The 23,721-nt window shown below is 40.0% G+C and overlaps 2 protein-coding genes across 2 annotated transcripts; one reads left to right on the top strand and one right to left on the bottom strand.

Moving 5' to 3' along the window:
* Positions 1–633: 633 nt before the first annotated feature.
* Positions 634–6,420, bottom strand: wdr32 (WD repeat domain 32). Its single transcript, XM_026151516.2, has 7 exons — positions 5,696–6,420; positions 4,890–5,003; positions 2,964–3,161; positions 2,109–2,311; positions 1,888–1,968; positions 1,658–1,803; positions 634–1,293 (listed from the first exon to the last, which is right to left on the bottom strand). The coding sequence occupies exons 1-7, from the start codon at positions 6,181–6,183 to the stop codon at positions 922–924; spliced, it is 1,602 nt and encodes a 533-aa protein (XP_026007301.1). The 5' UTR covers positions 6,184–6,420; the 3' UTR covers positions 634–921.
* A 5,081-nt stretch (positions 6,421–11,501) lies between these two features.
* On the top strand, positions 11,502–18,717 carry hhipl2 (HHIP-like 2). Its single transcript, XM_080293736.1, has 9 exons — positions 11,502–11,924; positions 12,675–13,327; positions 14,414–14,557; positions 15,153–15,484; positions 15,636–15,762; positions 15,880–16,025; positions 16,109–16,190; positions 17,088–17,170; positions 17,717–18,717. The coding sequence occupies exons 1-9, from the start codon at positions 11,565–11,567 to the stop codon at positions 18,277–18,279; spliced, it is 2,490 nt and encodes an 829-aa protein (XP_080149862.1). The 5' UTR covers positions 11,502–11,564; the 3' UTR covers positions 18,280–18,717.
* The last annotated feature ends 5,004 nt before the right edge of the window (positions 18,718–23,721 follow it).

Raw genomic sequence — 23,721 nt, 5'->3', positions numbered from 1 at the left:
ACTTGAAGTCAGGGGTCAAAGTTCAGATTGTATGAGCAGAGAAGCAGCACCTGTGGAGAAAAGGCATGAGCAGAGCAGCAGAGAGCGACACGATGTGCAGCAGAGGACGCTGAATTGAGACGACCAGCGACAGACGAAAGCGCCCGTTCCTTACTCGTCCCTTTAGGATTCATGTCCGCTTGCATCCTTAGTGTTTTTGTCCTGAGACAGCAACATCTGGGTGTGCCGAGTCTCAACAAAATCAAAGTTTTTTACTGCTATAGAGAATGAATCGTTAATATGAAAACGAGCTTGTCCTTCACTGATGCCACGTTGCGCCACTGTCTCTGAGGAGAAAAGTAAAACCCAACTGATCTTTCTTGCACTGCCTTTTTTTCTTCTTAAAGTTCAGGGTCAGTGAGGTTTCCATCCACTGCTGCAGTCTGGCCACCGGTCCACAGCTCAAGTCTTCTCCGTTCTTCTCCCATGTCAATGGCTATCAGCTGACACTTACAATCCAAACTAACTTTGCCTGCTTAGCTGCTGCAGACCTGGGTCAAGAAGTACTTTTAGGGTTTGTTTCTTTAGTTTATCGGAAAAAGATTCAGACAAACAGATGCCGGGAATCCGATTTAGGATTGCTACACGTTTTTTTCTCCTTTTTAGAGTTTTTGACAACTTTTCCTTTAATGTTTCCGACAGAAGCTAAGCATATTTCTCAGTAGCTAAACAATCTGTAAACACATAATGGCAAAACAGTAAAAATCAAAGCGATTAAGTAGCTGCACTAAACTTGGGCAATGCAAGGTTTTTATAGATTTGTGTGTGATTATGAATAAATTAATGCTTCTTTGATATATTCTCAGACTTGCTGTGCATAAACCCTAATCAGTACTTCTTCACTGAGGTCTGCGACACTTCTTTCTTCAACAGCACCGGATGCTAAAACTTGGGCTGGTAAAGGGCCACACGCCCACTGAGGCACCCCGAGGCCAGCTGGCAGTGTGTTGGGGAGAACTTTGTGGTGAGCACTACGTCACTGTGCGAGTAGATGGAGCGTATCTCCCTGAGGCAGCTGGTCTGGATGGGCAGGCAGTCGACCAGCTCGCCGCAGCGCTCGTCGAAGGCCAGGAGGCGTACGCCGTAGCCGTAAGGGGAGCAGATGAGCCGTCCATCTGGGCTGAAGCACAGCTCCTTGATGTAGCCCCGCCCCACGTTGGCCTCCTCGATGTAGTGGGTAAGGCGGAGGGAGCAACGGGGGGAGACCAGCGGGCGAGTGGGTGCTCCCTCCTGGAACTCATACACACACGTCCACTGAAGAGAGAAAGGCAGTGAGAAAACAGACATACAAGTGATGCAGTTTAATACCAGATGATTAAATACGCAATCGCATCAGCGTCATCACTGGAAATACAGCCTTTAGTGGCCTTTTACTTGTAAGCTGCTTAAAAGTATGACACTGCACTTCAGTTCTACAAGAAAAGTGGTCAAATATACAGCCAGAATTACGCTTGTTAATGGCTAACAAAACTTTTAGAGGGAACAAATATTAGTGAAGGCGTATTTTAGCCTGTGTAGATTACAGAAATAGCTTGAAGAGGGATCTTGGTGGTTTAAGGCATTTTAATAAACAAAAATGTGATTATGTCAGCTTCATGCACCGCTCCATGTTTCTCACCTCTTGGTCATCCGTGTTGCTGGAGCATCGGATGAGTGTGGCCCAGCCTTTGGGATGGAGCTGCAGGGAGGTGATGCAGTTCCCTCTGTCCCTCTCGCCGGGGATCTCTGGAGTTAACACCTCCAGACTGTTTCTGGGAGACAGCCCTACGAGCGCAGTTTTTCATAACATTAAAGACAAAACCTCATGTGTCAGTAGTTTATCCCTTCTATATCATGATTCGCCCTGACCTTCTCTATGAGGGTGGAGCTTGCTGGAGTCATTTCCCTGGCGAGGAGTACAAGCGGATCTGGACGTTGATGTGCCTCCATCTACAAAATCATAAAAGGCATTTATAGTTTTTTTTTTTTTTTTTTAAATAAACACCAACCTAACGCGAACAATCCAGCTGATAAACATGAAGGAACATGAGCAAAACACTTCATTAATTTCCGAATGAGCCTGATCTGACCTGAGCTGAGGGGAGTCCGTCGTGCTCGCAGCATTCGGTAGCTGCCCACCTCTAGGGACTGGGTGAGGTCCAGGTCATGGAGGATGAGCAAGTACCCTGAGGAAGTAGAAATGAGCATCTTGGAACAGTCAGGTGTCAGGCGCATCCTCATTAAGTAGCGAGTGTGGAAAAACTTTTTGTGTGGGCAGCCATCCTCTGTAAACCTATAAATGCAGAGGAGTAATTGAGGTTTAACAGACAGTTAGATTACAATATCTTATAAAACCCTTCCTGTATAGATCAGCCTTGGTGCAGACCCTCAGTTCCATTTCCTCAAATCAGCTGTTCTAGCTCCTGCTCCCTCCCTTTATCCCAGCTTTCTGATTGGTTGCCCTTTGCATACAGAAAGGTCGACCAGCAGGTGGTTTGGGCTTCTGTGGTCTAATATCACAGACGTAATATGATTATCTCAGCCAAAGCTGTATCCTGGAGATGATCATATTAGAGCTATCCACCCACATTAATATCGCATAGATCTGAGACCGGGAAAAACTGACTGAAAGATTTAGTGCAGTGCGAAACCCGAGGTTTTAGCTCATGACTGAAATCAGTATTTGAAATTTTTGTCATTTTTGTATAACATGTAGTAACATATATGAAACTAAATAACTAACTAACTAAATTAAAGCATTTTGATTGAAAGCCAAAAGAAACAAAATCCAGATCACAATAAGATAACCTGGGCATGTTGAAATTGGTTTGAAGTACAGGCCACTTCTAATAAGGATATACTTTATTTTCACCATAACTGCACATGGCACAGAGACACAACGAGCACATGGACGTAAAATAAACATACCGTAGACAATGGCTAACCTGTTAGTGTCCCATGTGATGACATTACCATCGAAGCCAGACGTGACAAGGAGACGAGTGTTGGTGTCATACTCGATGTTCTTCACCCAGCTGGCATGCCCGTGCAATGAGCAAACCTTTGAGTTAAGCTTACGCAGATCCCATAATGCAATTGTGGTGTCGTCGGAGCAGGTGGCAAACAAACGATTGTCCAAAAACCTACAGGGAGAGAAACACAGATTTAGGAAACCCAGTGGATAGTAATTTCGACACAGGTTGACCAATCTGGGGCGCTTCCCTACGCTGCCATCCTCGTGAAGATCTGTGAGGACACTGTGAGGAGCGAGAAGAGAGCTATTCTACACAGAAGTCTTTTATCAAGTGGGATGATGTACAAATGCCACATCTCTGTAAGAACCTGATGCCACTAAAATGAAACTACAGTCCTGTGGAAAAGAAAATACACCCTGCTCCAATTCTATGGCTTTACATATTAGGTGAAAATAAAATTCTGGTTCCTAGCAGGTTCTCTTTAAATACAACTTCCACTGAAGAACAATACATGACACATTACACTGCATCATTACTTATTTAACAGAAACTAAACCAACATGCAAAAGCAGTTGTGTGAAAATCTAAGTACGCCCAATAATTGAGTAGCTTGAAGAACCACCTTTGGCAGCAATAACGTGATGTTCTCACATTCTGTACGACTTTTTCAGTCTCTCACATTGTTGTGGAGGAATTCTGGCCCACTCTTCTTTACAACGTTGCTTCACTTTATTGCTGTGCTTTGGATCTTTGTCCTGTTACATAATCCAATTTCAGCCAAGCTTTAATTGTCAGACAGATGGCCTCACATTTGACTCTTGAATAGTCTGGTATACAAAACAGTCCATGGTCAACTCCGTGACTGCGAAACAAGCCTAAAACATCAGCCCTCCACAACCACGTTGACAGCTGCTGTGAGGCGCTTTCTCTAAACGTGAGCGTGTGTATTATGGCCAAACATCTCTGCTTGGGTCTCTTCTGTCTTAAGGGGGATTGTTCCAGAAGCTTTGCAATTTGCTCAGGTGTTGGTTTGCAGATCTAAGCTGTGCTTATATGTTCTTTTTAGGGAGAAGAGGCTTTCTCCTGACAACCCTTCCAAACAAGCCATAAGTGTTCACTACAGTCCTGTCATAAACTTTAATATTAAACACACTAAAGGAGGCCTTAGAGCCTTGGCTGTCTTTAATATTTTGCTTTTGTGAATAATATTTGTCACGCTTTGAATATATTTTTCACACAATTTGAAGTCCATCATTCTGCAATGATGGACTTCAAATTGTTTGGAAATGGCCTCATAACCCTTCTCAGATGGATGGACAACAACAGCTGCTTCTCTAAGATCACTGCTTTTGTCTTTCCTCCTGGGGTTTGTTTTAAGACAGTCCTGACTTTCCAAAGCTGCAAAATGACAAAACGTCTGCGCTTATAGAGGTGCTCACACTTGCTAATTATCTATTAAAGAAGCGCATTTCATTGGCTGCTACATACCTGCTCAATTTCTATGGAAGCTGCAAATATGTACTTTGTTTTTCCACACACTGCTTCAGCATTTTGGCTTAATTTTTTTCATATAAATAAAGGCAATGGATGATATGTGTTGTTGTTCAACTAAGGTTGTACTGAAATGCGGAAGGATTTCTTATTTGGCACCTTCAGCTCTTCCATCCAACATCTTTTTCTTGCATCCTCACAGCGAGAGCTCAGACCCAATAAAATGCATCCAAGTAGTTTTTATTAGCCTCTGCATGTCATACTTGATTTAAAGACTCATGCTGTAATAGAGACTGTTTATTATGTTTTATTACCTTAACCCACAGGTCTCTTGCTCCCTTTTACTGAGCTACAGACCCAATTTGTAAAACCTTTCCCCAGAGATTCAAGATTAGAATAATGCACCTTATGTTGTTGACACAGTCCTCATGGGCCTCCGTCAGGGTTTTGATGTGTCTGGATGAGATTGGATCAAACAGCAGGACCTCAGTCTGCTCACAGGCCACAGTCAGCACAGACCTAATCAAAAGAAAAAAAACAGTTGATCTCTTTGTCCATGTGTGACAAGATGTTATGCAGCAGCAAACGAAAGCATAAGGGGGAAAAGGAGAATATTTTCTCGGTTTATAGGCAATCTAATAAGTAGACAGGATGAATTTTACTTGCGTTGACGCTACACTACTCATTGCGTTTTTGCTATAATAATGAGTCACAACAATGTTACTAAAACTGCACAACAAGAATAGGTAAAATTGAAAAAAATTCAAGCGTCAAATGCAGACACAGGTCAAAGTATTGAGTATTGACGAGTATTGTGCACAGCAGCGCTATCACGGTACAGCCAGGACAGGAAGTGTGAGCCCACAAAACAAATGTGACCCAGACTGGCCACAGCTTGACCTGGTTTGTCTGCAGGATTTGTTTCTTACATCTGCTGTCTCTTGGCTTAAGTCCGAGAAGTGCTCACTAGTTGTACAAGACGTTGGAGGTTACATTTTGAGGATATTAAGAACGTACTGTTAAATCATCAGTGAACAAACTGATGGGGTTTGTCTGGAAACTATTTATTATGTCATCAATAAACACCGAGTGAGTGTGTGTGAGCTGAAGTAGGTAGGTGAGGACGAATGTGGCTTTTAAATTCAAGCTTTTAACGCACAAATATCGGGAAATCTCTCAACTTCACACCCTAAAACGCAGACAAACCTTACCCGTCCGGGGAGTACTCCAGGTTAAACACGGCTCCATGGGTCTGAGTGCCCAGGTTAACTGACTCTACAGCCGGATTCATAGAGCGGTACAAGCTTGTCATTGTCCTGAAGTTATCCCGAGCTGGGTCCACAAACACCCCTCGTCTTATAGTCCTGCTCTGCAACCAAGAAAACAGGCTAGCACCCCTGAAGCTGTCAGTGTCGGAGCCACCACCAGTGTCGGAGCTACCATCAGTGCACTTCTTCAGCGGTGCGACGGCCGGTCTGGAGCGGGGCTCTCGCTCCGCCAATACGGGAGACCCCGCGATAGGAGCCACTAGACCCTCGCTGCTCGCGGGGGGTGAAGGAGAAACTCTCCGAGCGATGTCATCTTCCTCATCCGAATCGTCAATGTCAGGGTCTTCCTCTTTGTCGGAGACGGTGCCGCCGTTGGGCCTGTCCCGCGACTCGTCGGCGTCCTCGCTGTCGCTCTGGTGCTCCGAGCTCATTGTAGCTTCTCCAGCGTCCGCACAGACGTTTGCGGTTCGGGGTGCAGGGTCTCGAAAAGTAGGCTGGCCCGGTCACCTAATGAACGCGAACCCGCTGCTTCCTTCACTCTTTTAAGAATCCATTGCAGAGCATTTTAGGTGCATAGGTTACGGTGGGCAAATTTTATTTTGTTGCTAGGTTTGCCAGCGCCTTAACGCCTCCCGTTAAACCACACACATGTTAGCTTACATTTCACCGGAAGATGATGATTACACTTCAAAATAAAAGCACAAATAGCCTTTAAAACTCTACGCGTGTGTCTTACATAAAGCAAAACACAATATAAGTATTGTTTATTACTCCTAAACCGTGCTTCTACTCATTTTTAGCGAAATAAGACACGTACAAATAATCCCGTTTTCTTGAGTACAAACGCCGAGCTGAAACATCCAGGCGGAAGATCCGTGCTTCTTTCACATAACTTGTTTTGTTCGCACCAAAACAAACGCAAACAATGACGTAGTTCCGTTTCCTTTCCCTAGCAGATTGCTTGCTGCCATCTGCTGAATAAGTGGATTTGCTATGTGACAATAGTTAACCACAAATTCATTTATGAATATGACAATATAAATGCGCAAGACTGAAATCTTTAAGGTGTAAATAGCGCAGGAAGATCAACAAAACAAACACTGTCATAAAAAGGTAACAACAATAATAACAGTGATAATAATACATCAAGTCAAAAGTCTTGAGCCAATCCTCATTTTTTAATATTTTACAAGAATACTGTAAATAAATGCAGCAATGTTTTTTGAACATGTGTAAACATGCACGGAAATAAGGCATATAAGGCAAGAAATAGATTGTGCAATTCTAAGGAGACTGAATGTCGATGTTTGGTATGAGCACCTTTCTTTTTCAACACAGCCTGAACTCTCATAGGCACAATTTCTAGTAATTTCTTTGAGTAGGCTTCAGGAATAGCTCCAAAGAATTTCTAAAGAATATTACAAGCTTTTCTTTGGGTGTTGGCTGCCTTTTGTTCCATTTTCTGTCACGATAATCTCACACTGCTTCAGTAATGTTGAGATCCAGGCTCCGGGGAGGTCAATCTGTGACTGATAGTGTTCCAGTGTGTGTTTTTCAATACAGGTTTGCTTTTACTACATTGGCAAGTTGTTTGGGATTATTGCCATGCCGAATAATCCAAATGTCCAATCAGATGCTTTCCACATGGATGATGGGTCAAAATCAGCTTCACAGCTGTAGCTTCACAGGGTCTCCACAAGGGTGTGTCCATTCCTCAGTGCATTTCTGGTAAGACTCCTGCTTACCATACTGAGCTATTTTAAAAATCATCTGTTTTCTCATATATCAGATATTTGAAGTAAAATATATGTATGTATGTGGTTTCTCTCTCCATATATATAGCCTTTTACAGGAAGATTCACTGACAAATGAAGAATTAAGAAAATGTCTTATTAAGGAAAATGTGTATTCTGACCAGTTTGTGAAAACCTCCTTAAGACTGCTTTGGTTGGTAGCATATTTCTGTAGTCATAGTTTAAATGGAAATAATGGACTGTATGAACACACATTTAATTGCGAATCAAACAAAATTCCATTGTGGTTTGCCTTATGCCTTATGTTTCTATTTAGCTAATAAAGCTTATTTTGAGTTTATGTTTGTCTAAGGAGTCCTGCATATTGGGTCTCCACCTACCACACAGCACCCCTTGATAATAATTTCTGTTGCTGCAGTCTTCTGAGGACTTAAGCCTGATTAGAGCTGTTGTGGTTTTCTGAATTGTGATTTCAAACGATTTTCTTGTAAATCTGTGGACATTTGATTTCATGTTCAGCATCCTAATTCCATTCATTCTGTTGGAATTGCATTGGTAACTCATGGAAATGTTACTGAGTATTCATAACCAGCCACTTTGTACGTACAGTGAGCGAATGGGTTGGTTGAACTAAATAAGGTTGAATTAAATTGACTCATTAGAACTACGTTGGCTCATATTGATCAGAGAGTTAGAACAACAACTAAAAGAAACTTAGATTAACCTGAAAGGAACTAATCAGGGTTAACTGGTATTGGACACAAATCAGGATTTAAAACCAAACCTAAAGTGGGAAGTGAGAGAGATTTATTTTTGGTTTTTTGGGTTTTTTTTGTTGTTGTTTTCTTCTTTTATTTAATTCCTTCTGGGATTTAGATCCAACAACTTAAGTGCCGAAACTGTACGTACACTTCTGTGTATTCCATTTTCCATAAAACAGCCAGCAGTTCAAAATTTACGATGGTCTGTTGTTTGTTACTTCAGGTTTCCAGTATAAACTGCTCTTGTAAATCTAGATTCTGGTCCTAGCGATCTGTAAATATCTACAGTGCTACAATATGTTAACGTTTTTTTGTTGTTGTTGTTTTTAAAGAATATGTTAAATTTTTCCTTCATCTATTTATTTTATTTTAATTTTTTTATCCAAATATGTATAAAATTTTTGCTCTTCATCAGTCTAAATAATGAATATTATACATGTGTTTCTCTTATATTAAACATCTGCTGATATTCTGACCTGTAAGACAAACATAACTCTGTGTTTTTCGTCTATCCCTTTCTTTATTGCGTGAGTCAAACCAGGAGATTGTGACAGATACTGCTAGAAATGTAAAACATAAATGTGCTGCCAAACCAACACATGCAGCTATCAAACCTTTCTTCATTTTAATTCTTAAAATGAATTATTCTTGAACGAAGACACTGATTTGACACATGTAAAAATATGGTTGATTGTGTTTATTGCCCCCTCCACCCATCTCCCTACCATGTGTTCTCAAAAGTGAACAGAGGGTTGGGAAATGATAGAGGAAAGGAAGAAGTGGGGAAAAGAGTTGCAAAGAAGAGGGTAAAGCAAGGGTAGAAGACCGAAAAAGTGGTGAAAGAAAGGATTAGAAAGGAGGAAAGAGACAGAGGAGAGAAAACCCCAACAATCCCTTCTGAGCAAGGAGGAAAAACTCCCCTTAAGCAGGAAGAAACCTGTGGCAGAAGGTTTGGGTGTGAGGGTGAAAAAAGAAAAGAAAAAGGATGAAGAATATATTGGAGAAAGAAAACATGGAGAGTGATGAAGAGGTGGTCGGAGAGAAAGGGAGAGGGGTGATGAGATAGAAAAGAGGTGGAGGAAGACAAGCCTATGCCTCCTCATGATTAAGTGAGGAAGCAGTAGGGTCCCTCCTCCTGAAAGAGCAGAAGTGTTTTTTCTTATTTTTTAGGCACTGTTCCTGGAGCTCTTTCTTCTGTAGGATGAGGATTTTCAGTTCATTGATTGTTCCTGCATTTTGCTCCTCAAATTTCTTGCATTTTTTCTCCAGTTCTTCTAATTTTTCTTATTTTTCATTAAGCTTTTCTTTCAGTTTTTTAGATTTTGCCTCCTGTATTCGCTTTGCCTGTAGCATTTTTATATCCCTCTGTTGTACTTTGTTGTACATGTCTTCTAACTCCTCATTTCTGCTCTGGATTTCTTGAAGTGTATACTACAGGTCTTTATGTGTTTTCTTCAGTTCTTCCCTTGCACCTGCATTTCATTGTTTTTGCACCTCAAGTTGTTGTTAGGTTCTGTTTTTTCTCAGCATTTCATTGAACCTATATTGCATGTCTGAGCATTATTTTTTCCAGTTTTTCCTTTTCTCCTTCTAGTTCAATGGTTTTCGCATGCATTTCATTATAACATGCGTGCAGTTGTAGATTTTTCCTTTCAAAGTCTTGGAGAATAAGTTGTGTGTTTTTTCTGTATTACTTCCTGTTGCTCTTTCTCTTGAAGCATTTCTGCATTTTTGTGCAGTGCTTCATCAAGCAGTATTTGCAACACATGATGTTTTTCCTCCATGTTTTGGAGTTTACATTCCATTTCTTTCTCCTTTATCTCCTCTTGTTTCTTCTCTTGAAGAAACTCTTTTTTTTTTTCCAGGGCTTCATCAAATTTTACTTGCAGCTTCTGATTCTTTTTCTCTGTGTCTTGGAGAGTCAGTACAGCCCAGTTTGATTTTAAATGGGCCAGACCAGTGAAACTCTCTTTTCTGTCAGTGTAAAGATGTTTAACTAGAAATTTAATCCCTGAGATAATTATATAAATATAATCTAAGAAAAAGAAATTCAGTTTTCAACAATACACTTACACACATCCGTTTTCCTACATGATGAAGTAATTCCGCTTTGGGCTTAAATTTACAGAAAAATGTCTATTAGCTCATTGCACAGACTGTCTTGTAATTATAAAATGGAACATTTTTATTAAATGACAGAATAATGTTTTTTTTTCTTTTTGCATGATTCTGACAATGAATCCACTGTAAAAATTAAACTTCTCTATAGTAGATCATGGAAAAAAAGGTGATCTTCTCTTATTTAATCGTTCATTTTTTAATCATTGTCAAGTATAATTTTGACTATCTGGCGGCGGAGTTTGGCCCTTAGACCTTATGTTTGACACTGCTGGCATGGTACTGTTGCAGAAATAGCAAACACAGCATAGCCTGTTTTAGAGTTTGAAAGCCACAGAGAAATCGACAGTATGCCTCCGTGTTTTTGCTTAGACAATATAGGTCCTTCCCATATCGAGACGCTCATGTTTATCAGAGAATCATGGTTATATCCATAACCTCAAGTTTGTAATGATGCCCTCTTTATTGGGTATGACACCACATCTCCAGTTTACCTAAGGAAGTCCTGATTTTATTGTCCTTACTTGCCAGCCTTGTAAGACATAAAGTATTCGAACGAGTAATAGCCAAAGTCTCGTTGAATTGCTGGTTTTCTTTGGCACGGTGCTAAATTGCTGATAGACACCTCTGACCTTATATTCAAATTTAAAAGTGACTTGCTGGGACAGTGGATAAAAAGCATGACTAGGCAGGCCTTGCACAAACAGCGCACTTCCCCGAGGCGCTATAACTTGGAAGTGAGACATAATTATAGTTTGTGTCGTGGTTGGGTTTACGTTTGCATGCCTCCACAATGTGTTTTGGATGTATGCGTGCCGCGCGTGTGCGGGCGTGCAAACTACAGAGCGTGCCCTCTTATAGATAATTACTGCTACCATTATTGCTGCTGTGCAGAAAATAACTCGAGGGATTGAAATGCAAATGCTAATAAAGTCTTTACAAATATGTTTAGTTTTAATTGGTACTAATTAGTCCAATGAGAGGCAGAGCTGGTGACACAGTGACTTTTTACCTGGATGGAGTAGGTGGCGACACAAGGAGGGCAAACGAGCCCCCTCCATCTGCATGCTTTTGCGCACGCGTAAAATGCATTCAAACGCACGCTCGCGTACTTAAACTCTGGCTCATGGCCTATATGAACGAATAGTCACTGAATTCTTTCGGGGCCAGAAGGCAAAAATGACAAGGAAGAGGGATGCTGCGCTCCATCCAAGCCGAGCCGGCTGCGCGGTTTTACGCGCGGTGGCACAACTACGGCCATCTAAAAAGATGCCAAGGCTTCCTGCGGTTATCCTGATTGTGCCAGTGATGCTGTTAGCCTTGGTCAAGCCAGCATCTGCTCATCCTCAATGCCTGGACTTCAAGCCACCTTTTAAACCTCCATGGCACCTGGAGTTTTGCAATCAGTATGAGCAGTTTGGATGCTGCGACCAGGGAACTGACAACATGATCGCGGAGAGGTACTGGGACATCATTGAACAGCTGGAAGCGGCAGGTCATGAGCTCTGTACCGACATGCTGAAGGAAATTATGTGCCAGGTAAATATATTCTCTTGAGTTTTGATTACTATTAATGCCATGATCATCATCTTTGCTTTAGGTGCACTGCAGTCTTTTCACGTTTGCTGCAGTTGTGGTTGTATGTTCTCCATTTCAGACAAACAAACAAACAAAAAAAATCCTTGAAAAAATGAAACATACACAACTTGAACTTTTGATTCATTGTAGTTTATTCTAATTAAACTCAAGTTAAAATCAATTTAGGGTTACAATAATAAAATAAATCCCACAAAAGTTATCACTTAACTTTATAATTGTTATAAATGGTTGAATAGAAACTGTGAAAATTTGCTCAAGTTTAAAGCAAACTAAAACTGGATACTCCCATCAGATATTAAATGTAACTACTAGTGACTGATAAACTAGTATTTCGCAAAAACAAATATTATCTAACTGTCATTGAGGTTTTAATCCAGAGTGCTTATATTTGTAACAATTATCAGTAACATCAGATTATGGTTTCCACATCTGAAATAAAAAACATCTGATATTGAAATCACTATGACATGTTTCCATATTTCATTTACACAGGCAAATTTGCAGAGGACAAACTTCCAGACATTCAAAGTGCTCTTATTTGAAAAACAAAACAAGTCTTTGTGCTTATGGGACACATGTATTCTTGATGTTGTGACTTAATGGCTCTCTTAGTCCAATAAATCATCTCCTCTGTGCATGACGCTGCCCTGAAATGTCTTAATGGTAAACCACTGTGTTTGCCCCATCCAGGAATGCTCGCCATATGCTGCCCACCTCTACGATGCTGAAGACCCCTACACACCTGTGAGAGAAATTCCCGGTCTTTGCTTTGACTACTGCTCTGAGTTTCATTCCAAATGTCGCCACGTGCTTAAATATTTAACAGTCAACCAGCTGCTGCTGTACGCCGCAGAGCGCGACGTAACCACGTTCTGCAGCATGGTAGACCTGCCTGACCAAGACTACTGCTACCCCACTGTTTTGAAAAGCTCTGACCTCAATAGTAACCTGGGACAGGTGGTAGAGGACCCAAGAGGTTGTCTCCAGTTGTGCCTGACTGAAGTGGCCAACAATCTCAGGAACCCAGTGCTGATGCTGCACAGTGGAGATGACACACATCGAATGTTTATTGCAGAACAGATGGGCTTTGTTTGGGTTTACCTACGCGACGGCAGCCGGCTGGAGCAGCCTTTCCTGGATATGAGCGGGGAGGTGTTGACCACTCCATGGCTGGGGGATGAGAGAGGATTCCTAGGAATGGCTTTCCACCCAAAGTACCGGGATAATGGACGCTTCTTTATTTACTATTCCATCCAGGTCAGCAGTGAGCTGGAAAAAATCAGGATCAGCGAGATGAAGGTGTCTGCCTATGACATGAACGTGGCTGATCCCTACTCAGAGAGGTATGCAGAGGGAGGGTCTTTCTTTCATGATGTGGGTCTGCACAAACTACATAGGCTTTATCATCATTCAGGGGAGGGGCTGTAATTGCACCAACCCTTGCATAAACATGTTCAGGGCTAAACACTACATATCAATTTACGATTTTCTGGGATTCTGAGGACCATTAAAATTCACAACCTACCCTGCACTTTGCAGCGTGAAACTATGAAAATATCTCAGTGAAACACAAAAAGGAGTAGTCCTTCACTTTGTTTTAGGCCTTCTAAACATTTATTGCTCATAATCCTAAAATTTTACAAGAGATATATTTAATTATTATATCCCCAAACCCCCTATAGTATGTTATAGACCCACAAAAAACTTCAACACTTGTGTTACATTTAGGAGCACTCAGAGAAATGACAACTCTCCAGCAGGTTTTCTTTCTTTGTGCAAGCAAGCATAAGGCAGACACTAACTGTAAAACGAGGAGGCGGCAGGAACAATATCCAAATGCAGCACACACAGAGGGACACACAAGGTCAAAATCCAATCTTTAATCCAGAAAAGAGGAGACGGAAAAAACAACACAGCAAACAATCCAGAGAAGAGCAGGGGAAAGTGAAAGACCATTAAAAGGTTCAAGAGGTCATATACAGTTGATTGATTGGGGGCGGGGCAAAAAATCACAAAGGAGAGAAACTGAAAGGTAGTAAAACTAATAACTGTGTGAACAAAAGAGAAGGAAAAAAATACAGAAATTAAAATAATAAGAACAATGCAGGCACGTAGAAGAAAGATAAACAATTAAAACAGACAAAAGAAACAACATTTGAGTTAAAAGCAAACAACAACGCACAATGCATAAAGGTTTCATGCAAACATGTTACCAAAATGGTGATCTAAAGAGATACGCCTTTAGAGAAATCACAGAATCAGCATTCCACAGTACAGGTGCTGTGTTTGATCTGCTCAGGTCCTTAGGCAGATGCGTGGAGGAGACAGTAAATTTACCATGAGTGAGCTGAAAACTTGACAACCTGATAAAAAGTATTTTAAAGTATACTTTATCTAATTGTTCTGAACTGCATGCATTTTATGTTCAGGCTCATTTTAGAGATCGAGGAGCCAGCCGCAAACCACAACGGAGGCCAGCTGCTTTTTGGTGTTGACGGCTATTTGTATATCTTCACTGGAGACGGTGGAAAAGCTGGGGATCCATTTGGGAAGTATGGCAACGCACAAAACAAGTAAGGTCCTTCAGGTTTCCTCAAGTGAAAATAATAACCTAGTCAAATATGTGAACAATAATTTAACCATAAAGCCATTGCGTTAAGCCTGGTATTGCCATTGTTAGCTGTTATTTTTTATTAATCTATTTAGCCAAACTTTCAGCTAACTGTGTCTCCATAGCCTTCAGCTACACCCACCCTTCATCCATACATACATACGTTTCTGAGTTAGAAAGAGTTTATACAAATATTTTATTATTTTGGCTTTTTTAGCCTTTATTGGATACAGACAGGGTAAACATAGGAAAGTGGGGAGAGAGAGAAGGCCCACCATCCAGAGGAATCGTTGTAGGAGTCGGGTGGATTATGCAGCAGTATCAATGTTCTTATATTACTTAAAACTATTCAGCCATTTAAAACATTACCATTTATTAACTGTTTGTGCAATATGACCTGGCACTCAATCAAAGCTTGTTCATTATACCCCAAGGTACTATAAGAATGCCTAATTATTAATCCATTATCTACACCTTTAGTTTATTTATCTTATATTAATCATTTTTTCACTTAAGGCCTCTACCCTGAGTTTTTCATTTATTTTCTTGGTATTCAGAAGTGCTCTTTTGGGAAAAGTGCTTCGCATTGATGTGGATGGAAGTGACCCCAGTGGCATGCCATACAGGATCCCCCCTGACAACCCATTCCTCAGGGACCCAGGTGCCCGGCCAGAGGTGTTTGCTTATGGGGTAAGAAACATGTGGCGATGTTCCGTGGACCGTGGAGACCCGGTGAGTGGCTACGGCAGAGGTCGGATATTCTGCGGGGATGTTGGTCAAAATCGCTACGAGGAGATTGACATTATTATCAAAGGAGGAAACTATGGATGGAGGGCCAAAGAGGGCTTCGAGTGCTACGACATGAAATTGTGCCAAAACTCCTCCCTGAGTATGTTTTCTGTTCTTGTGAAGCTTCCCCAGTGATGAAGTCAAGAGCTATTTTCTGTCTGCTTGAAACGTTTGCCACGTTTTATTTCCATCGTTTTTGATTGTTTTCATTCTCAGAGTTAAATTAGGTTTGTCTTTCTCTGCCACAACAGATGACATCCTCCCTATATTTGCATACAGCCATCATGTCGGGAAGTCTGTGACAGGGGGGTATGTGTACAGAGGATGTGAATCACCCAATCTGAATGGCTTGTACATTTTCGGAGACTTCATGAGTGGGTAAGATTATGTTTATCTGAGCATTTTCCAGCCTGAATTGGTCTGTCTTCTCAGTTACCTTTACATTTTTTATTTAATTCGCCTGCTCCAAGTGACATAAAGCTGTCAACCTTTCAGTCGAATTATGGCTTTAGAGGAAGACAGGACAACAGGAAACTGGAAAGAGAGGAGTGTGTGTATGGGTGATACGCAGACTTGCTCTTTTCCCGGACTCATCAATCAACACCACAAGTTCATCATCTCATTTGCTGAAGATGAAGCAGGTAAGGTTTGATCAGTCTGTTTATGCGTTTATCACAGGATCAGACCCGTGTGACACTGCTGACAAGCTGTTTTTGTCATCCAGGGGAGCTGTACTTCCTGGCTACGTCATACCCGAGTGCCATGTCTGCTTTTGGAACTGTGTTTAAATTCATGGACCCCTCCAGGTATAGTGTCAGACCAGGTGTATATTACATTTACACATTATGGACGTGCTCTGTGTTAAATGGGAACACCTGCTTGGGGAAATTATTCAAAAAGACAGGCGTGTTTTTCAAACAGGCTTTAATTCAAGTGATGGAAAAGAAAAAAAATCCCGGGGGCCAAATAATTATGAATTGTACATAAAGGAAGAATAAAGGATGTGTCTTCCAACAATCTGTTGCATCCTAGGCAGTCTCTTTACCAGAGAAGTCCTGAAACGCTAACACAGTATGACAAGAATGACATTTTGTATCAGTCATTTAAAGCAGCAGGATTCTAACGTTTGACATCTCAAAGGGTTTTTTTTCCTATAGGATCAAAATTAGGGGCAGGCCCTTACAAGCACACATTTTTTCCTTTCAAGTAAAATCCAGTGAGCCATTATGAATCTGTATCAAGCAATAATGTCATGATAATTTTAATGATAATTCAATTAACTGAAATAACATTATAAAGAAGATGTTATTGCTGCTAAAAGTGATTCCACTAGTTACTGAATGATTTAGTGTACTTAATTTATTTATTTACTTTTAGTTTCTGCATTTTGGCTTAGTTTTCATTGAGTAAACAATGATCTACTGTAATATTTCACAGGTTCATATGAGGTTGTACTCACTTGATAAGAACCAGATGATGTTTTTATGTCTCGACACATAAACCTTAGAACCAAAAGAGTGCGTACTTTCTTTTTACTGTGACTTTACATTGGTTTTAAGGATGCTGTGGGAAAGTTTTTGTACAGAAAATAACTAAACTTTTTAAATTAAATAAATAACAATACGATTGTGCTGTCCTAAAGAAAACAACGAAGACAGAGTTACTATCTTGTCATTAAAAAGGGACTTCATTTACTTTTATAGGAGAGCACCTCCTGGGAAATGTAAGCAAAAGCCACTCCCTGTCAAAGTGAGGGGAAAAAAGTTTCCATTTGTGCCAAAGGAATGTAAGTAACTTCAAACTTATCTTTGCATTTCAATCACTTCTCGATCTGCATACCAGACCTGTTCTAAATCTGAGGTCGTCTAAGAAAGTAAAGAAATTTATTTTAACCTGAAACGTCTAATATTTCGAGGTGCATTGAATATAAACATATACACACCATATTATCAAGTCAATTAACCTGATGTTAGAGGTTAGCGTAAGCGTTACACAAGCCACATTTAAGAAAAATCTGTTCTTGCAGACCGACAAATTGCCTGGGTTCACTGTTCACTCATGCATGCATGTCCTGAGCAGAACCTGCTTTTTTCCCCCTCTCTGGATTTACTGTCTACATGCTGCCAAATTGTATAATCACACTGGGCTCATACATAAAACTATAAAAAGCAGCATCCAGTTTTACATCAAACATATTTAAAATAGAGACAAGCATTCCAAACACTTAGGCTCAGCCAAATATGCACACCATTTTAAAAAAAACTCAACACATGCGGTTGTCGAAGAGTAAAATGGTGAAAATGGGTACTTATTGACATCTGTGCCATTTCAGTGACTGTACTGGGCACAAATGAAAAACCTACCAGACCACCGCCAAGAAAATTCAAACTCCCCACCAAACCGCCGGTGAGGAGCAGCCAGATCAAACCTACGATGACTGCAGCAGGCAACTCAACGACGGGCACCGCTGTAAAGGTCAAACCGAAATCATCGGACAAAGACACGAAGAAGAAAAATATGCTGAAACCATGGAAAAAAGACAAAATGCTGAACAAGAAAAAAGCCAGCACACAAGCAAAGAAGAATACTTTGAAGCAGAAATCTAAGAAGACAACTGTCAGCGTCAAAGATAAAGTAAAACCAAAGACAAATCAAACTGCCACAGAGACTTTAAACACTTCAAACGCCCAAAATGGCCTGAAAGATAACAAAATCCACACAAAGAGGAAGATACACCAGAGGAAAGCTGCGCAGAAGCAAAGTGGACCAAAGATGACGATTAAAGAATCTACAAAAGAGTATCCTGCCTTTGTGAACAAAACTAAGACAAACTTCAACGTAAGAAGCAACAGAACACTAACAAGACAGCTTAAGGTGAAGAGCAAACAAACATGAGTCTGATTATGGCTTAATCAGATTTTGTCTTCATGAAATGATAGTGTTGACTGGCACATCTTAAAGCAATAGTTCTACTCTTATTTTCAGCTATGGGAAGAGTTATTCCACTCCCATGTATGCACAGAGACAGCAGCTTAGTGCAAAGGCTAACGACAGAGGCAAGCTCCTGAAGACTGGCTCTATCAGAGAATCAATTCACCAGCACTTCTAAAGATTGCTAATTATTATTTTACCTTTATTGTTGCCACCGGGGTCTCCAATTCCAGATATCAGCAGCCTCTGCCAAAATGCTGAACAATTCCTTTAAAGCAGTGTTTCTCATATTGGTTACCAGTAGAAAGTACAGCAGTGAGTACTTGAGATTTTTATATTCATTTAAATACCAGTTATGCATATCTCTGAAAATAAACTTAAATAAACTAAATTTCATATTCAGCATTCTTTTCAGTGCAATCGTTTTAGCTGTTGTAACTGTTGAAAGCATCACTGAAGAAGAAAGTAACACATATAATGAGCAGGATGCCAGTTTCAAAATATGTCAAAAGAAAAATGGATTCATGGTTGAAACACATCCGACATACAAACTGTTAAGTGCTCCACATCTTCCTTTAGGACTTTCTTTTCTTCTGCAGCTTCATAAATTAGACTTTAAAGTCACAAGTGGAAAACATTTAACCTTCCCAGCAACCCAAGAAACTCCAGAAAAACCGAAGAGCTTCATATCAGACTGTACAGGTCTCGGTTAGCATCTTAAATGTTAAAATTCATGGCAAATCAACAAAAGGGAGGCTGAAAAAAATCAAACAATCAAGGTGAAGTGCAGACTTCAGCCAGATTGAAATGCTGTGGTGGGATCTTAAGAGAGCTGTGCTGTCCACAATCCTCGTGGAACTGAACACTGTAATAAGGCAGGGCTAAAATCCCTCCACAACAATGTGAAAGACTGATAAAGTCACACAGAAAACAATTACTTAAAGGTATTACCAATTAAGAATTTTTTTATTATATCCCGACACCTAAAACCTGAAAACTGACCAATGTTGTTCTTTCTTTTTACCATGTGGGCATATTTTTTCTTTTCTACCAACACGTTTATCACTGCTCAGGGATGTGCATGCAATTATGCATGTAACGACATTGTTTCCTTTATATTTTATATTTAGCTGTCATAAAATCATTGTTCCAAGTTAAACTCTCCCCTGCCTGTATTTAGAACATATCAGCTTAGCCTAAAATCTAAAGAGGCAGCAAACGTAAAACACAACTTCTATTTATACCCAGGCCCAGTTTCTGAAATTACTCTAATTTTACAACACATGGAAGTGTTAAAAATAAACATTAACAAGTATCCTTGACTCTCAGAAGCTCTCTGTAATTAAACTCTGCACCACTGATCTTAACTGAAACCGCCGTGACCATGACTTGTATAATGTCTGCTGTAAACGTAAAGCCACCCCGACTTCCACGTGCAGTTGTGCAGCCTGAGGTTACAAAAGTCTCACAATCCGGCATTTCCTTGGTTTCCGGACTTGATGCCTGTGTCGTAAAATATTTTATAATTTCTATAAAGTGTCTGAAATTGGTGTATTGTTTAGATTTTTGGTGAAAGAAAGGTCATTCAAGGCTGCAATAAGCTTCACATAAGAAGATGAAACATTACAAAAATCCTAGATGCACGTACGCTATCCCAGCTATAGCTCAATATAATCTTACCCTAGTCATCTGTTTAAAAGCCCCTAATAGCAATGTAATTGCAGTGATTCTGTCTGTTTCAGCACACACTTGCTCATCACGATCTACAAATCAAGTTCTCGTGGAACAGGACAATATTTCACAAAGACAAACCACAAAAACTGGGTCATAGAGTCGAGCATGGTTGAAAAACTGTACGGTGCTTCACAAATCGACAGTAAGCTCATCATCCACAAGTGTCTGCTTTATACTTCTGATATGACGTGAGCATGCCCAGTCATGACAACAATCCTGCAGCAATACAATGCTTGATAACAGACATACAGTATTTTGTAATATGACATAAACCTACCATGCGATTCATCATATACAGCTCATGGAATATAATTGTACCTCATCCTAATCTGATCCAGGCCAGATTATTCTTTAAATAATCTACATACAATTTGAGATGAACACCACCATCAGACATATGTGGAACATGTGGAGCACTTAACGATTGGTATGTCTGATGTTTTCATCATTATTAAGTCAGCAAAAACTACATACAGCCACATCCTGTTAAATAAAATCAAACATCGAAAAGACTGAACAAGTAAGGCTTGTTAGGAAGGGTTGACGATAGAAAGCTTCTTCACTCTAACACGGCAGAACAGTTTAGGTGGAAACTTAGGTGGCAATTTGTGTTAACTGAGTCGACTTTAAACTCCTCTGTGTACCAAAGTGTTCAAGAGTCAAACGTGAGGCCATCTGTCCAAAAGCTAAAGCTTAGCTGAAATTGGGTACTGTGACTTTAAGCACTCCACATTAAAGGTTCCATATTAAATTGCACTGATTTGGGAAAGAAGTAATTTAAAGTGATGCCGGGTTGTTTACGTTTACTATATGTTGCTTAAAACCACAGATTCCTTACAAATTACAGACTCACGTAACTATGTTCCAAGTTCAAGCAGCTCGGTGGTGCAACACAAATCTGCTTTTTAGCTTAAACACAAACACACACACGTTCCTTAAAAAAGACCTTTTGTGACGGCGAAGGGGCCATGCAGACATTTGGAAGTGACTCATCCTATTGTGCATCAACCTGTATAAACTCTGTAATTATTAGCTGGAGGGTTTTTAAGTAGAGGGATCACCCTTTGACGTTTGGTGACACACAAATGATGGCTTTCTTCACCCTTTTAAAGACGTGTTTTTGCAGGTTTCAGTGTTTTGTCTATTTGCTTGAATTCCTTACAGTGAGGCTTACATGCAACGAGCTGCCCGATCCTAAATAAAGTACAGCAAAAAACACAAACAACATTTAGCGTATTAGGCGAATGAGGTGAAATTTATTTAATAACCTACCATGAATTTATTTAAATAAAACAGTTTTGCCTCTTAATTCTTTAGCCTGTGTCCATGAAATGGGTGCTAACATCCTGTAGTGCCTTTTAGTTATTTCTGAATCTATTTAAACAGCTAAAAATGTCATCAGTGCATTGAAAAGTGGTGGAACTGCAATAGTAAATAACCAAAGCCCGGGTTTCTTTTGCAACCTGTGGACGTGTAGTCACAAGGCAGGAAGACATCTTCGCTTTACTGAATAAGTCTCACAAATCTTTAATAATAATTTAAAAAAAAAAAGATCTTATAAAAGCCATAAGGGAGAGCAGTCTGTTGGGTGATTTTGTGTGCAGACTAAAAATATCTACTGCATAGATGCCATGATTTTTGTCCTGTTCATCCCCAAGGATGACTCACTAGCCTTAGTGATCCTTATTAATTCATTATTATTTTTATATATATATATATATATCAAGACACACCATCAGATTGGATTTGTCATTAAACAGGGGTCTGGGGGTGGACGGGTCCTCCTTCGGAAAATTATGAACGTCAGACACTTCATTTCCTGCATTATGGTGGGTTTTTTATGCAACACTTTGTATCGTTTTTCTGCAATTTAATTGATGGTTTATGGAATTACAGGCATATCATTTTACTCTGCAGACTCTTCATGGTTAAGTTAAGTCATATTGCTCTCTACTGGCCACCATTAGCAACTAAAACTGGGTCAAAAACTTCAGCCAGTAAAGCATCAAATGCTAAAACTGTTTATACTCGTGGGACTACAACGTGTGGGGTTAAAGAGGCCCAAATTTGTCACCTGCTGGTCTGAAATAGATAATATAATGTTATAATGTTAAGGAGGCCATCTGGAACTTTTTTTCTTGTTGTAAAAGTGTCATAAAATCTGCTGTATGTATGTGCTTTATTCAGGACTACTACTTGTTTTGCGTTACTGTATGCTGCAAGTAGATAATGGATTAATAAATCTTTGTGAAGGATGAAGCTGTCAATGCACTCTCCAGAAGATGCTGGAAAACTGTTACATTACAACTTCGGCCTTTGCAATGGACTGAATGTGTTCCCAGTAGCTGGTCAAATGAGGCCACGCCTACTATATTTTTATTGTACTCAGTCACACATGTCTGGGTTAAGGTTATGGAGACCCTCTCAAGATGGCCATCTTCATTTTCCTGCCAGTGTAAGCGTGTCCTCATTGTACACAGGGATGACGGTGGCACAGAGGGAGACTTCCTGAACGTCAATTGAATTTACAACTTAAAGGTCCCTGATGTACCAAATCAAGTCTCTTGGTGATCTTTCTTGGATGTTCCACAAGCCCTAAATCCCTGCTTTTTCAGGTGTTTAGAAGAAGGCTGGGCGGGTGTAGAAGCTGTGACAGTAGATAATGCAACCCCATCGCAGACAGTCTTCATTCACCATTGATGTAACCAAATCAAAGGAAAGCCCTTTGATTTCCCCGTGTACAGTTTGAAGTCTATGGTGTTCAAAATTTTTTAGCCCTCACTTGGTGGGTTTGTCTTTCATGCATTGTTTGATGGGTAATCTTGGCTTCATAGCAATTATCCTCTCATGTATGAAACATGCTTCTTCGGTTGGTAGTTACTCAGCAATTTTATATCATGTAAAGGAGACATCTGAACTGGTCGACTGAGTTTGTTTTGTTTTTGTTTTTTTAAATTGTGTAAATAATTTAATAGTTATAGTAGTTTAAACAAAAACATTGCAAAAATCTGCTGTGCAAATTTTGGTATGGATCTGATACCAAGTAAATAGAGCGCCAATTTTTCATTACCAATACTGTTAACCTATGAAGCTGGCTTATGTAGGATAGTAGTGTGTCATGAGATGAATCAGCAATTTGCAAATTCTGAACACATTTTAATGACCACTAAATCACTGGCAGTTTTACTTTTCAAATTTCTTTTCCACAACTTTTTTTCATAACCCCATACTGGCAAAAAAACAAACCCCCAATTACCACAACACAGTGGGCTACATACCAAACTTACAGGATAGAAAAAGTATCGATCCTATCGTGCTAGTATCAATCCAAAACCACCAGCATTGGTATCGATACTATTGCTTGATTGGATTTGGACTGATGTGCCCAGCTCTTGTTTATAGGAAAGGTCTACATTTTACATCACTGCCACTAATGACATTAAAATTGAGTTTTTTTAAATAAAAGTTTTGAGTCCATAACTAAATATTTACCCAGAGAGATGATACAGAAAAGGCAAGATTTCTTTTATTTTCTAATTTTTAAAGTAGTGATTATCATCTTTAAATGTTTAGATCATGTAAAAGTATACAAAAGCAGCCTTGCCATTTTCTAGGAATCACACTAAGAACTTTTAGTATCTAATAAATATACATGCGCAATTAAGCTTGCCC

Source organism: Astatotilapia calliptera, chromosome 19 (genome assembly GCF_964374335.1).
Source record: "Astatotilapia calliptera chromosome 19, fAstCal68.1, whole genome shotgun sequence".
Lineage (NCBI taxonomy): Eukaryota > Metazoa > Chordata > Actinopteri > Cichliformes > Cichlidae > Astatotilapia > Astatotilapia calliptera.
Note: the sequence above shows the minus strand (reverse complement) of the source record. Positions and strands in the feature narration are given on the sequence as shown.

Coding starts and splice junctions, on each gene's coding strand:
- wdr32 (XM_026151516.2), bottom strand. CDS start 6,183: ATGAGCTCGGAGCACCAGAGCGACAGCGAGGACGCCGACGAGTCGCGG. Junction 2,312..2,963: donor ATCACATGGGACACTAACAG/GTTAGCCATTGT, acceptor CTGCATTTATAG/GTTTACAGAGGATGGCTGCC. Junction 1,804..1,887: donor GCTCCACCCTCATAGAGAAG/GTCAGGGCGAAT, acceptor CTGCGCTCGTAG/GGCTGTCTCCCAGAAACAGT.
- hhipl2 (XM_080293736.1), top strand. CDS start 11,565: ATGACAAGGAAGAGGGATGCTGCGCTCCATCCAAGCCGAGCCGGCTGC. Junction 16,191..17,087: donor AAATTCATGGACCCCTCCAG/GTATAGTGTCAG, acceptor TTACTTTTATAG/GAGAGCACCTCCTGGGAAAT. Junction 17,171..17,716: donor TCCATTTGTGCCAAAGGAAT/GTAAGTAACTTC, acceptor GTGCCATTTCAG/TGACTGTACTGGGCACAAAT.